At 50.7% G+C, this 14,089-nt stretch overlaps 1 protein-coding gene across 1 annotated transcript in view; it reads right to left on the reverse strand.

The window, feature by feature from the left end:
• Positions 1 to 5,576: 5,576 nt before the first annotated feature.
• The window catches only part of fcer1g (Fc epsilon receptor IgFc epsilon receptor Ig), a 28,097-nt gene continuing 19,584 nt past the window's right edge, over positions 5,577 to 14,089 (reverse strand). Inside the window, exons 4-6 of the mRNA XM_078204494.1 lie at positions 11,276 to 11,350; positions 7,317 to 7,337; positions 5,577 to 6,341 (exon numbers count right to left, since the gene is read on the reverse strand). Of these exons, the coding sequence (XP_078060620.1) occupies positions 6,273 to 6,341; positions 7,317 to 7,337; positions 11,276 to 11,350 (165 nt within the window). The 3' untranslated portion in view covers positions 5,577 to 6,272. The remainder of the gene's footprint in view (positions 6,342 to 7,316; positions 7,338 to 11,275; positions 11,351 to 14,089) is intronic.

Raw genomic sequence — 14,089 nt, forward strand, 5'->3', positions numbered from 1 at the left:
CTCCGCGCCCTCTCCTCCATCTCCCTGTGCCTTCCCTGTCCTCCCTCATCCCTGGGACTCCGTGAGCTTACCCAGGCCTCCAGTACCCAGCTGGACTTACGGATAGCGAAGAGCATTGTCGGGCAACACAGCAGGATATAGATAGGCTGGAAAATTGGGCGGAGAGGTGGCAGATGGAGTTTAATCCGGATAAATGCGAAGTGATGCATTTTGGAAGAAATAATGTAGGGAGGAGTTATACAATAAATGGCAGAGTCATCAGGAGTATAGAAACACAGAGGGACCTAGGTGTGCAAGTCCACAAATCCTTGAAGGTGGCAACACAGGTGGAGAAGGTGGTGAAGAAGGCATATGGTATGCTTGCCTTTATAGGACGGGGTATAGAGTATAAAAGCTGGAGTTTGATGATGCAGCTGTATAGAACGCTGGTTAGGCCACATTTGGAGTACTGCGTCCAGTTCTGGTCGCCGCACTACCAGAAGGACGTGGAGGCGTTAGAGAGAGTGCAGAGAAGGTTTACCAGGATGTTGCCTTGTATGGAGGGTCTTAGCTATGAGGAGAGATTGGGTAAACTGGGGTTGTTCTCCCTGGAAAGACGGAGAATGAGGGGAGATCTAATAGAGGTGTACAAGATTATGAAGGGTATAGATAGGGTGAACAGTGGGAAGCTTTTTCCCAGATCAGAAGTGACGTTCACGAGGGGTCACGGGCTCAAGATGAGAGGGGCGAAGTATAACTCAGATATTAGAGGGACGTTTTTTACACAGAGGGTGGTGGGGGCCTGGAATGCGCTGCCAAGTAGGGTGGTGGAGGCAGGCACGCTGACATCGTTTAAGACTTACCTGGATAGTCACATGAGCAGCCTGGGAATGGAGGGATACAAACGATTGGTCTAGTTGGACCAAGGAGCGGCACAGGCTTGGAGGGCCGAAGGGCCTGTTTCCTGTGCTGTACTGTTCTTTGTTCTTTGTTCTTTAACCTGAGATGACCTCCTGCAGTTCTTCCTCCGGCCACCTGCAGCGCTGTTGGGGCTGGCACCAGAGAGCTGCTGGCCAATCAGATTGGTCTCAAAGCTGGGTCCTCCTCCTGAGTGAGGGGGGAGGGGGGGGGGGGGCAGAGGACCTGCCTGCAGCCACTCGATGCTCACTCGCACATGCGCCAAAAGGCTTCGAGGCACTGGGAAGGCAGGAAGCAAGTCATGTGAAATATTCACACCAATGTGCTGAAGTGGTTTTTGGAACTCTCCCGAGGAGAAGATAAAACTGGGCAGAATTGTGAGCTGTGAGGAGGATACGGCCAGGCTTCACAGTGAGTTGGACAAGTTGAGTGAGTGGGAAAACACATGGCTGATTCAGTACAACATGGCCACATTTGAACTTATCTACTTTGGTGTGAGAAACAGAAAGGAAGAGTATCATTTAAATGGGGATATATTGGGAAGTGTGGATCATAGAATCCTACATTGGAGAAGGAGGCCATTCGGCCCATCGAATTTGCACCGACCACAATCCCACTCAGACCGTATTCCCATAACCCCACATATTTACCCTGCTCATCCTGTGACACAGTAAGAAGTCTAACAACACCAGGTTAAAGTCCAACAGCACTCAGGTTAATTTTTAGCATGGCCAATCAACCTAACCCGTACATCTTTGGAGTGTGGGGAGAAACCGGAGCACCCGGAGGAAACCCACGCAGACATGGGGAGAATGTGCAAACCCCATACAGACAGTGACCCGAGGCCGGAATTGAACCCGGGTCCCTGGTGCTGTGAGGCAGCAGCGCTCACCACTGGGACCCGGATGTCCTTGTAAACCAATGAATGAAAGTGGAGAGGGTGATCCAGCAAGCAATTAGGAAAGCAAATGGTAGCTTGGCTTTCATTGCAAGAGAATTTGAGTTCAGAAGTAGGGATGTCTTGCTGCAGTTACACGGGGCCTTGGTGAGACCACACCTGGAGTATTCCGTGCAGTTTAGGTCCCCCTACCTAAGAAAGGATATACTTGTCATTGAGGGAGTGCAGCAGAGGTTCACTAGGCTGATACTGGGGTTGGCGGCACTGTCCTATGAGGAGAGATTGGTTTAACCGGGCCTGTATTCACTAGAATTCAGAAGGATGAGAGGAGATCCGATTGAAACGTAGAAATTTCTAACAGGGCTGGACACACTAGATGCTGGAAGGATGTTTTCCCTGGTTGGGGAATCTAGAGTAAGAGGTTTAACAACACCAGGTTAAAGTAAACCTGTTGGACTTTAACCTGGTGTTGTTAAACTTCTTACTGTGTTTACCCCAGTCCAACGCTGGCATCTCCACATGGGGAATCTAGAGCCAGGGGTCACAGTCTCAGGATACAGGGTAGACCATTTAGGATTGAGCTGAGGAGAAATGTCTTCACTCAGAGGACAGTGAATGCGTGGAATTCTCTGCGGAGGCCAAGTCACTGAATGTATTCAAGAGATAATTTTTTAGATTTTAATGGCATCAAGGGTCAGTATAGAAGAGGCCCTTCATCCCATCGAGCCTGCACCAACAAAACTATACTAAATCTACACAAATCCCACTTTCCAGCACTTGGCCCATAGCCTTGTGGCTGAATGGTCTACAGAGTTTTAACTTTTAATAAGCTGAAAGAGCTTCAATCAAGCAAACCTGATTTTTGGTTAAAGTTGTTTTTTCACGATACTGGGATGTCTTGTGACCTGGAACTTGTTAGAGGACACAGGGTGTCAAGATTTAATGGCCTGTCCTTGGCAGTGAGGAGTTCTTTACAGACGCTTGGAGCCAATGTTCCTTGGCTGGGCATTGGAATGTAAACAATGTGGACTTAAGGAGCTGACAACACGTGAGGAAGTCTGGAGTGACCAACGCCACGACTCCGCCTGTATTTGATTGGCCAAATTAAACAGTGCAATTGGGGTTCTGATCAATTCATTGGCTGGTTACCAAGGGACTCTGCTGACACAAAGGAGCCTGTTTAGAAAGGCAGTGTGAAGAACCCGGGAACCAAGCTCACAAGGAGGGACAACATCCGGAAGGAGAAGAGAACACAACTGATTCCATGTGCCAACAAAATTCTGGCCAGGTTTTAATTGCAAATGGAAATCAACCTTAAATTAAACAAAGTACCAAGTAGTGAGCATTTGGTTTGTGCAAATATTTACTATTGTTTAAGTAGCTACAGAATAAAAGAAACTGTGTTTAAGTATGTAAAGTTGACTTTGTGTCTTTATTCGCTACAGAGGTTAAAACACAAAGTTTTAAACAACAGTCTTGACTGTTATGACGTTTCAAGTGCTCGTCCACGTACCTTTTAAAGGTTGTGAAGCATAACCTCGGTCTCTATTGGGTTGCACATCCCTGGACTCTCATTCCACGTTAGGCCTCAAAAGCTTAGCTGGGGCTATAACTCCCAGTTAGGCAGTAAAATATTCAAGCTCTGGTTAGGCCACAAAGCCTTAGTTCTGTGTGGATTAGGCTGCACATCCTGGGACTCCAGTTCTGGGTGAACCTGCACAGCCTGGAGCTGTCATTCTGGCTTAGGCCATAAAGTATGAAGGCTGTTGTTCTGGACCAGGCTACTTGGGGCTGTCGTTCCAGTTTCTTTTTACCAGCAAATAAACCGCGGCCTCAGGCTCTGGGTTCGACAGAACAGTCTGTGCCTCAGACTGTGGGTTAGGCTGCACATCCTGGGCCTCAGGCTCCAGGTTTGACAGCACAGCCTGAGCCTCAGGCTCCGGGTTTGACAGCACAGCCTGGGCCTCAGGCTCTGGGTTTGATGGCACAGCCTGGGCCTCAGGCTCCAGGTTTGACAGCACAGCCTGAGCCTCAGGCTCCGGGTTAGACGGCACGGTCTGGGCCTCAGGCTCCGGATTTGACGGCACGGTCTGGGCCTCAGACTCCGGGTTTGACGGCACGGTCTGGTCCTCAGGCTCTGGGTTTGACTGCACAGCCTGGGCCTCAGGCTCCGGGTTTGACTGCACAGCCTGGGCCTCAGGCTCCGGGTTTGACGGCATGGTCTGGGCCTCAGGCTCCAGGTTAGAGGGCACAGCCTGGGCCTCAGACTCCGGGTTTGACGGCACGGTCTGGGCCTCAGGCTCTGGGTTAGAGGGCACAGCCTGGGCCTCAGACTCCTGGTTTGACGGCACGGTCTGGGCCTCAGGCTCTGGGTTAGAGGGCACAGCTTGGGCCTCAGGCTCTGGGTTAGAGGGCACAGCCTGGGCCACAGGCTCCGGGATTGATGGCACAGCCTGGGCTTCAGGCTGTGGGTTAGATGGCACAGCCTGGGCCTCAGGCTCTGGGTTTGACTGCTCGGTCTGGTCCTCAGGCTCTGGGTTTGACTGCACAGCCTGGGCTTCAGGCTCCGGGTTTGACTGCACAGCCTGGGCCTCAGGCTCTGGGTTTGACTGCACAGCCTGGGCCTCGGGCTCCGGGTTTGACAGCACAGCCTGGGCCTCGGGCTCCGGGTTTGACAGCACAGCCTGGGCCTCGGGTTCCGGGTTTGACTGCACGGCCTGGGCCTCAGGCTCTGGGTTTGATGGCACGGCCTGGGCCTCAGGTTCCGGGTTTGACTGCACGGCCTGGGCCGTGGTTTGCTCTGGGTTTGACTGCAGAGAGCAGTGGAGGCTCTTGGAGGTAATTGAATACATTCAAGCCAGAATCTTATCGATAAGGGAGTTGAGGTTTATTGCGGGGGCGGAGGGGTGGGGTTTGGCGGGGGGGGCGGAGCGGTGGGGTTTGGCGGGGGGCGGGGGTGGAGTGGTGGGGTTTGGCGAGGGGGGTGGAGCGGTGGGGTTTGGCGGGGGGGACGGGGGCGGAGCGGTGGGGTTTGGCGGGAGGGTGGAGCGGTGGGGTTTGGCGGGGGGGACGGGGGCGGAGCGGTGGGGTTTGGCGGGGGGGGCGGGGGTGGAGCGGTGGGGTTTGGCGGGGGGCGGAGCGGTGGGGTTTGGCGGGGGGGACGGGGGCGGAGCGGTGGGGTTTGGCGGGGGGGGACGGGGGCGGAGCGGTGGGGTTTGGCGGGGGGGATGGGGGCGGAGCGGTGGGGTTTGGCGGGGGGCGGAGCGGTGGGGTTTGGCGGGGGGGCGGAGCGGTGGGGTTTGGCGGGGGGCGGAGCGGTGGGGTTTGGCGGGGGGGCGGAGCGGTGGGGTTTGGCGGGGAGGACGGGGGCGGAGCGGTGGGGTTTGGCGGGGGGGCGGAGCGGTGGGGTTTGGTGGGGGGGGCGGAGCGGTGGGGTTTGGGGTTTGGGGCGGGGGGGCGGTGCGGTGGGGTTTGGCGGGGGGGACGGGGGCGGGGGCGGTGGGGTTTGGGGTTTGGGGCGGGGGCAGAGCGGTGGGGTTTGGCGGGGGGACGGGGGCGGAGCGGTGGGGTTTGGGGTTTGGGGCGGGGAGGGGTGGGCAGGACTGGAAAGTGGAGTTGACTCAATCGTATCAGACCTGATCTTATTGTGCGGTGGAGCAGGATTGTGGGCCTGTGCGGCCTACTCTTGTGTATTTGAGCTGCAACATCTGGGGCTGTACTTCCACAAATCAGGCCACACAGTTAACTCACGCAATTCCAGAAGACTCTTTAACAACAGGCTCCTCTTCAACTCAGTTTATTGCAAAATTAGAATTCATGATCCAATCGGAAAGAAGTAAGGGAAACAGAAGTTTATTGAGCAGCAAGCTGTTTGACTGGGTGAGCCTCGCAGCCTGTGGCATTTTATCACCTTCCTGTACATCTTCTGTCCCCAACCACCCCCCAAATGCCCCTCACTGACTCCCCCCTCCATCCCAATGCAGCTTCCTCATATAAGGCACCCAAGAGCATCTGAAAAGCATTTTAATACAAATTAATGCCAAAGAAGTTGTCTCGAGAAGTGAATGACCTCCTCCTGTTCCTGTGTAACAGGTTCTAGAGGGGCTGAATGGCCTCCTCCTGTTCCTGTGTTACGGGCTTAAGAGGGGCTGAATGACCTCCTCCTGTTCCTGTGTAACAGTTTCTAGAGGGGCTGAATGGCCTCCTCCTGTTCCTGTGTAACAGGTTCTAGAGGGGCTGAATGGCCTCCTCCTGTTCTCAGAGAGAGGGACCTGACCCTCGGACGTGTTTTTGACATTTGACGAGATCACACATTGAAAGCGCGGCTGGATTGCTGAAACATGGATACATAGAGGTTGGTGAACCATTGCTGATGTTAGTCTGACCAGAGAGTGGCTGGCTCTGACTCACTCCCTCCTGACCCCCGACACTCCACTTCCCAATACTGGGAGGGAGGAGCCAGGGGCAGATCAGCAGCTCACTCCGGCTTGTGAAACTTCTGAGGCTGCAGAGACTCGTAGGTATCAAGCTGCCGTCCTTCCAGACCCTGCAGCAGATGGGATGAGAGAGACAGACAGACAGGTTAGAGATAATGTTTTACAGAGAGACACAGAGAGGGACAGAGAAAGAGAGGGACAGAGAAAGAGAGAGACAGAGAGAGAGACACACAGAGAGAGAGAGAGACAGGTTAGAGATAATGTTTTACAGAGAGACAGAGACAGAAAGGGAGAGAGACAGAGAGAAGGACAGAGAGAGAGAGAGAGACAGAGAGAGGGAGGGAGAAGAGAGAGGGACAGAGACATAGAGAGAGTGAGACAGAGAGAGAGATAAAGACAGGGACAGAGAGAGAGAGAGACAGAGAGACGAGACTAGGGGAGACAGAGAGAGAGAGATAGACAGGTTAGAGATAATGTTTTACAGAGAGAGACAGACAGAGAGAGAGGGAGAGAGACAGAGAGACAGAGACAGAGAGAGGGACAGAGAGAAGGACAGAGAGGGGGACAGATGGACAGAGAGAGAGAGACAGACAGACAGGTTAGAGATAATGTTTTACAGAGAGACAGAGACAGAGGGACAGAGAGAGAGAGTGAGACAGGTTAGAGATAATGTTTTACAGAGAGACAGAGAGACAGAAACAGAGAGGGAGGGAGAAGAGAGAGCGACAGAGACATAGAGAGAGAGAGACAGAGAGAGAGATAAAGACAGGGACAGAGACAGAGAGACAAGACGAGGAGAGACAAAGAGAGAGAGAGAGAGAGACAGACAGGTTAGAGATAATGTTTTACAGAGAGAGAGACAGACAGGGAGAGAGAGAGACAGAGATGGAGAGAGACACAGACAGAGAGAAGAGAGACAGAGAGAGGGAGAGAGACACAGAGAGAGAGAGACAGAGACAGAGAGAGACAGATAGAAGGACAGAGAGGGGGACAGATGGACAGAGAGAGAGAGAGAGACAGACAGGTTAGAGATAATGTTACACACAAGTGACAGAGGGGCAGAGAGAGAGAATGAATGTTCTCACCGTGTAGATTCCTTCTTCTTTCTGTATGAGGGAGGAGAGGAGGAGACAGATTAAATTTTGGTAAATGCCACCAACACATCTCACACATTCCAATCAATATATTGATCGAGTGGCCAGAGATCATTCAGTACAAGTCTCCAGTAACTGCGGAAAATGAAAGCTCCCTCTACACTGTCCACATCAAACACTCCCAGGACAGGTACAGCACGGGGTTAGATACAGAGTAAAGCTCCCTCTACACTGTCCCCAACAAACACTCCCAGGACAGGTACAGTACGGGGTTAGATACAGAGTAAATCTCCCTCTACACTGTCCCCATCAAACACTCCCAGGACAGGTACAGCACGGGGTTAGATACAGAGTAAAGCTCCCTCTACACTGCCCCCATCAAACACTCCCAGGACAGGTACAGCAGGGGGTTAGATACAGAGTAAAGCTCCCTCTACACTGTCCCCATCAAACACTCCCAGGACAGGTACAGCACGGGGTTAGATACAGAATAAATCTCCCTCTACATTGTCCCCATCAAACACTCCCAGGACAGCTACAGCACGGGGTTAGATAGAGAGTAAAGCTCCCTCAACACTGTCCCCATCAAACACTCCCAGGACAGGTACAGCACGGGGTTAGATACAGAGTAAAGCTCCCTCAACACTGTCCCCATCAAACACTCCCAGGACAGGTACAGCACGGGGTTAGATACAGAGTAAAGCTCCCTCAACACTGTCCACATCAAACACTCCCAGGACAGGTACAGCAGGGGGTTAGATACAGAGTAAACCTCCCTCTACACTGTCCCCATCAAACACGATGTGGAGATGCCGGCGTTGGACTGGGGTAAACACAGTAAGAAGTCTCACAACACCAGGTTAAAGTCCAACAGGTTTATTTGGTAGCAAACACCACAAGCTTTCGGAGCGCTGCTCCTTCATCAGGTGAGTGGGAATTCTGTTCACAAATAGGGCATATAAAGACACAAACTCAATTTACAGAATAATGATTGGAATGCGAGTCTTTACAGCTAAACAAGTCTTAAAGGTACAGACAATGTGAGTGGAGAGAGGGTTAAGCACAGGTTAAAGAGATGTGTATTGTCTCCAAACAGGACAGATAGTGAGATTTTGCAAGTCCAGGCAAGTCATGGGGGTTACAGTTAGTGTGACATGAACCCAATATCCCGGTTGAGGCCGTCCTCATGTGTGCGGAACTTGGCTATCAGTTTCTGCTCAGCGACTTTGCGCTGTCGTGTGTCGTGAAGGGCACCTTGGAGAACGCTTACCCGAAGATCAGAGGCCGAATGCCCGTGACTGCTGAAGTGCTCCCCAACAGGAAGAGAACAGTCTTGCCTGGTGATTGTCGAGTGATGTTCATAGAATCATAGAAACCCTACAGTGCAGAAAGAGGCCGTTCGGCCCATCGAGTCTGCACCGACCACAATCTCACCCAGGCCCTACCCCCATATCACTACATATTTTACCCGCTAATCCCTCTAACCTACACATCTCAGGACACTAAGGGGCAATTTTAGCATGGCCAATCAACCTAATCGCACATCTTTGGACTGTGGGGGGAAACCGGAGCACCCGGAGGAAACCAACGCAGACACGAGGAGAATGTGCAAACTCCACACAGACAGTGACCCAAGCCAGGAATCGAACTCGGGACCCTGGAGCTGTGAAGCAGCAGTGCTAACCACTGCTACCGTGCCGCCGTGCTACCGTTCATTCATCCGTTGTCGCAGCGTCTGCATGGTTTCCCCAGTGTACCATGCCTCGGGATATCCTTTCCTGCAGCGTATCAGCTAGACAACGTTGGCCGAGTTGCAAGAGTATGTACCGTGTACCTGGTGGATGGTGTTCTCACGTGAGATGATGGCATCCGTGTCGATGGTCCAGCACGTCTTGCAGAGGTTGCTGTGGCAGGGTTGTGTGGTGCCGTGGTCACTGTTCTCCTGAAGGCTGGGTAGTTTGCTGCGGACAATGGTCTGTTTGAGGTTGTGCGGTTATTTGATGGCAAGAGGTGGGGGTGTGGGGATGGCCTTGGCGACATGTTCGTCTTCATCAATGACATGTTGAAGGCTCTGGAGGAGATGTCGTAGCTTCTCCAGTCCGGGGAAGGGTACTCTGTCCACTGTGTCCCGTGTTTGTCTTCTGAGGAGTTCGGTGTGGTTTTTCACTGTGGCGCGTCGGAACTGTCGATCGATGAGTCGACCGTCCTTAATGGAGACGCTTGTGTCCAAGAATGCAACCGATTCCGGAGAGTAGCCCATGGTGAGTCTGATGGTGGGCTATAAACTAGATACATCGATGACATTTTCTTCCTTTAGACTCATGGTGAACAATCACTGAAACAACTCTATGATCACATCAACAAGTTCCATCCCACCATCAGACTCACCATGGACTACTCTCCGGAATCAGTTGCATTCTTGGACACACGCATCTCCATTAAGGACGGTCACCTCAGCACCTCACTGTACCGCAAGCCCACGGATAACCTCACGATGCTCCACTTCTCCAGCTTCCACCCTAAACACGTTAAAGAAGCCATCCACTACGGACAAGCCCTCCGAATACACAGGATCTGCTCGGATGAGGAGGATCGCAACAGACACCTCCAGACACTGAAAGATGCCCTCATAAGAACAGGATATGGCGCTCGACTCATCGATCGATAGTTCTGACAGCCACAGTGAAAAACCGCACCGACCTCCTCAGAAGACGGGACATGGTGGACAGAGTATCCTTCGTCGTCCAGTACTTCCCCGGAGCGGAGAAGCTACGACATCTCCTCCGGAGCCTTCAACATGTCATTGATGAAGATGAACATCTCGCCAAGGCCATCCCCACACCCCCACTTCTTGCCTTCAAACAACCACGCAACCTCAAACAGACCATTGTCCGCAGCAAACTACCCAGCCTTCAGGAGAACAGTGACCACGACACCACACAACCCTGCCACAGCAACCTCTGCAAGACGTGCCGGATCATCGACACGGATGCCATCATCTCACGTGAGAACACCATCCACCAGGTACACGGAACATACTCTTGCAACTCGACCAACATGTCTACCTGATACGCTGCAGGAAAGGATGTCCCGAGGCATGGTACATTGGGGAAACCATGCAGACGCTACGACAACGGATGAATGAACACCGCTCGACAATCACCAGGCAAGACTGTTCTCTTCCTGTTGGGGAACACTTCAGTGGTCACGGGCATTCGGCCTCTGACCTTCAGGTAAGCGTTCTCCAAGGCGGCCTTCACGACACACGACAACGCAGAGTCGCTGAGCAGAAACTGATAGCCAAGTTCCGCACACATGAGGACGGCCTCAACCGGGATCTTGGGTTCATGTCACACTATCTGTAACCCCCCACGACTTGCCTGGACTTGCAAAATCTCACTACCTGTCCTGTCTGGAGACAACACACATCTCTTCAACCTGTGCTTAATGCTCTCTCCACTCACATTGTCTGTACCTTTAAGACTTGATTAGCTGTAAAGACTCGCATTCCAATCATTATTCTGTAAATTGAGTTTGTGTCTTTATATGCCCTGTTTGTGAACAGAACTCCCACTTACCTGACGAAGGAGCAGCGCTCCGAAAGCTAGTGGCTTGTGCTACCAAATAAACCTTGGACTTTAAACTGGTGTTGTGAGACTTCTTACCACATCAAAAACTCCCAGGACAGGTACAGCACGGGGTTAGATACAGAGTAAACCTCCCTCTACACTGTCCCCATCAAACACTCTCAGGACAGGTACAGCACGGGGTTAGATACAGAGTAAACCTCCCTCTACACTGTCCCCATCAAACACTCTCAGGACAGGTACAGCACGGGGTTAGATACCGAATAAATCTCTCTCGACACTGTCCCCATCAAACGCAGAAAGCAGATTTAAAACTATTTCTGAGAGTTTTGAGAAAGTAATGGAATTTAAATTACTACTCACTGGCATTTCCTTACGAGATTCCACTTTTCCTCTGTTCAGTCCAAGATAAACATCTTTCTGGTGGGCTCGTATTTCCTGTCAAATATATAACTCGCAGATATTAACCCTCTCACCCACCTCTCCCCATTCACACACACCGGACAGCCTGTTCCCTATCGGAGGGGGATTAACCCTCTCACCCACCTCTCCCCATTCACACACACCGGGCAGCCTGTTCCCCTATCAGAGGGGGATGAACCCCCTCACCCACCTCTCCCCATCGACTCACACCGGGCAGCCTGTTCCCCTATCGGAGGGGGATTCACCTCTCACTCACCTCTCCCCCAGTTATAGGTTGAGGTCTCTCGAGAGGTACAACAGTTTTCAGGGATTCGGCAGACAGCAGGAATTGTGTCTGCTCTTCCTGGAGTTCAGTGAAGATGAAGTGGAGATTTAATCAAGTCGTCTAATATCATAAATGTGGTAACACTCGCTGTTTCCAGTGACAGGAGGGTCAGTGCCCAGAGAGACACTGATCGCAGAGTATCGATTGGAGAACCAGAGGGAGAGATGAGGAGAAATGACTGTAACACTCCATTCTGCAATCTCTCCCATCCTCCTCTATGTACCGTATGCTTTGTCTGTACAGCGTGCAAACAACAATACTTTTCACTGGATACTAATACATGTGACAATAATAAATCAAATATTTTTACATGGTATGTTGTGGTGGAGTTGTCGAAGGAGATGCAAAAGTATAACTTTCAGAGGCAATTAGCCAAACACTTGAAGTGGAACAGTGGCTGATATATTTGAAAGAATGCAGACTGGAACTAACTCAATGAATGGATAGCTGTAAGATGTTGCATTGCAAGAAAGGTATGGTTTTGAATTGAATGGAAGAATGTTTGTATCTGGATTGTGTCGAGTGAAGTTGAATATGAATTTTGGAAAGAAGATTTCACCTGTAAATTGTGTGCAAATTGTTTTGGAATAGAGTGGAGTGAGGAGTGTATTTGAATGGAGTGGAGTGAGGATTGTATTGGAATGGAGTGGAGTGAGGATTGTACTGGGATGGAGTGGAGTAGGGATTGTATTTGAATGGAGTGGAGTGAGGATTGTATTGGAATGGAGTGGAGTGAGGATTGTATTGGAATGGAGTGGAGTGAGGGTTGTATTGGAATGGAGTGGAGTGAGGATTGTATTTGAATGGAGTGGAGTGAGGATTGTATTGGAATGGTGTGGAGTGAGGATTGTACTGGGATGGAGTGGAGTAGGGATTGTATTTGAATGGAGTGGAGTGAGGATTGTATTGGAATGGAGTGGAGTGAGGATTGTATTGGAATGGAGTGGAGTGAGGGTTGTATTGGAATGGAGTGGAGTGAGGATTGTATTTGAATGGAGTGGAGTGAGGATTGTATTTGAATGGAGTGGAGTGAGGATTGTATCTGAATGGAGTGGAGTGAGGATTGTATCTGAATGGAGTGGTGAGGATTGTATTGGAATGGAGTGGAGTGAGGATTGTATTTGAATGGAGTGGAGTGAGGATTGTATTTGAATGGAGTGGAGTGATGATTGTATTGGAATGGAGTGGAGTGAGGATTGTATTTGAATGGAGTGGAGTGAGGATTGTATTGGAATGGAGTGGAGTGAGGATTGTATTGGAATGGAGTGGAGTGAGGATTGTATTGGAATGAAGTGGAGTGAGGATTGTATTGGAATGGAGTGGAGTGAGGGTTGTATTTGAATGGAGTGGAGTGAGGATTGTATTGGAATGGAGTGGAGTGAGGATTGTATTTGAATGGAGTGGAGTGAGGATTGTATTTGAATGGAGTGGAGTGAGGATTGTATTTGAATGGAGTGGAGTGATGATTGTATTGGAATGGAGTGGAGTAAGGATTGTATTGCAATGGAGTGGAGTGAGGATTGTATTTGAATGGAGTGGAGTGAGGATTGGTTTGGAATGGAGTGGAGTGAGGATTGTATCTGAATGGAGCGGAGTGAGGACTGGATTGGAATGGAGTGGAGTGAGGATTGTATTGGAATGGAGTGGAGTGAGGATTGTATTTGAATGGAGTGGAGTGGGGATTGTATTGGAATGGAGTGGAGTGAGGGTTGTATTTGAATGGAGTGGAGTGAGGATTGTATTGGAATGGAGTTGAGTGAGGATTGTATTTGAATGGAGTGGAGTGAGGATTGTATTTGAATGGAGTGGAGTGAGGATTGTATTTGAATGGAGTGGAGTGAGGATTGTATTTGAATGGAGTGGAGTGATGATTGTATTGGAATGGAGTGGAGTGAGGATTGGATTGGAATGGAGTGGAGTGAGGATTGTATTTGAATGGAGTGGAGTGAGGATTGTATTTGAATGGAGTGGAGTGAGGATTGTATTTGAATGGAGTGGAGTGAGGATTGTATTGGAATGGTGTGGAGTGAGGATTGTATTTGAATGGAGTGGAGTGAGGATTGGAATAGAATGGAGTGGAGTGAGGATTGTATTTGAATAGAGTGGAGTGAGGATTGTATTTGAATGGAGTGGAGTGAGGATTGTATTTGAATGGAGCGGAGTGAGGATTGGATTGGAACGGAGTGGAGTGAGGATTGTATTGGAATGGAGTGGAGTGAGGATTGTATTGGAATGGAGTGGAGTGAGGATTGTATTGGAATGGAGTGGAGTGAGGGTTGTATTTGAATGGAGTGGAGTGAGGATTGTATTTGAATGGAGTGGAGTGAGGGTTGTATTTGAATGGAGTGGAGTGAGGGTTGTATTTGAATGGAGTGGAGTGAGGATTGTATTGGAATGGAGTGGAGTGAGGATTGTATTGGAATGGAGTG

The sequence above is a fragment of the Mustelus asterias genome, unplaced genomic scaffold (genome assembly GCF_964213995.1).
Source record: "Mustelus asterias unplaced genomic scaffold, sMusAst1.hap1.1 HAP1_SCAFFOLD_348, whole genome shotgun sequence".
In the NCBI taxonomy this organism is placed as follows: domain Eukaryota; kingdom Metazoa; phylum Chordata; class Chondrichthyes; order Carcharhiniformes; family Triakidae; genus Mustelus; species Mustelus asterias.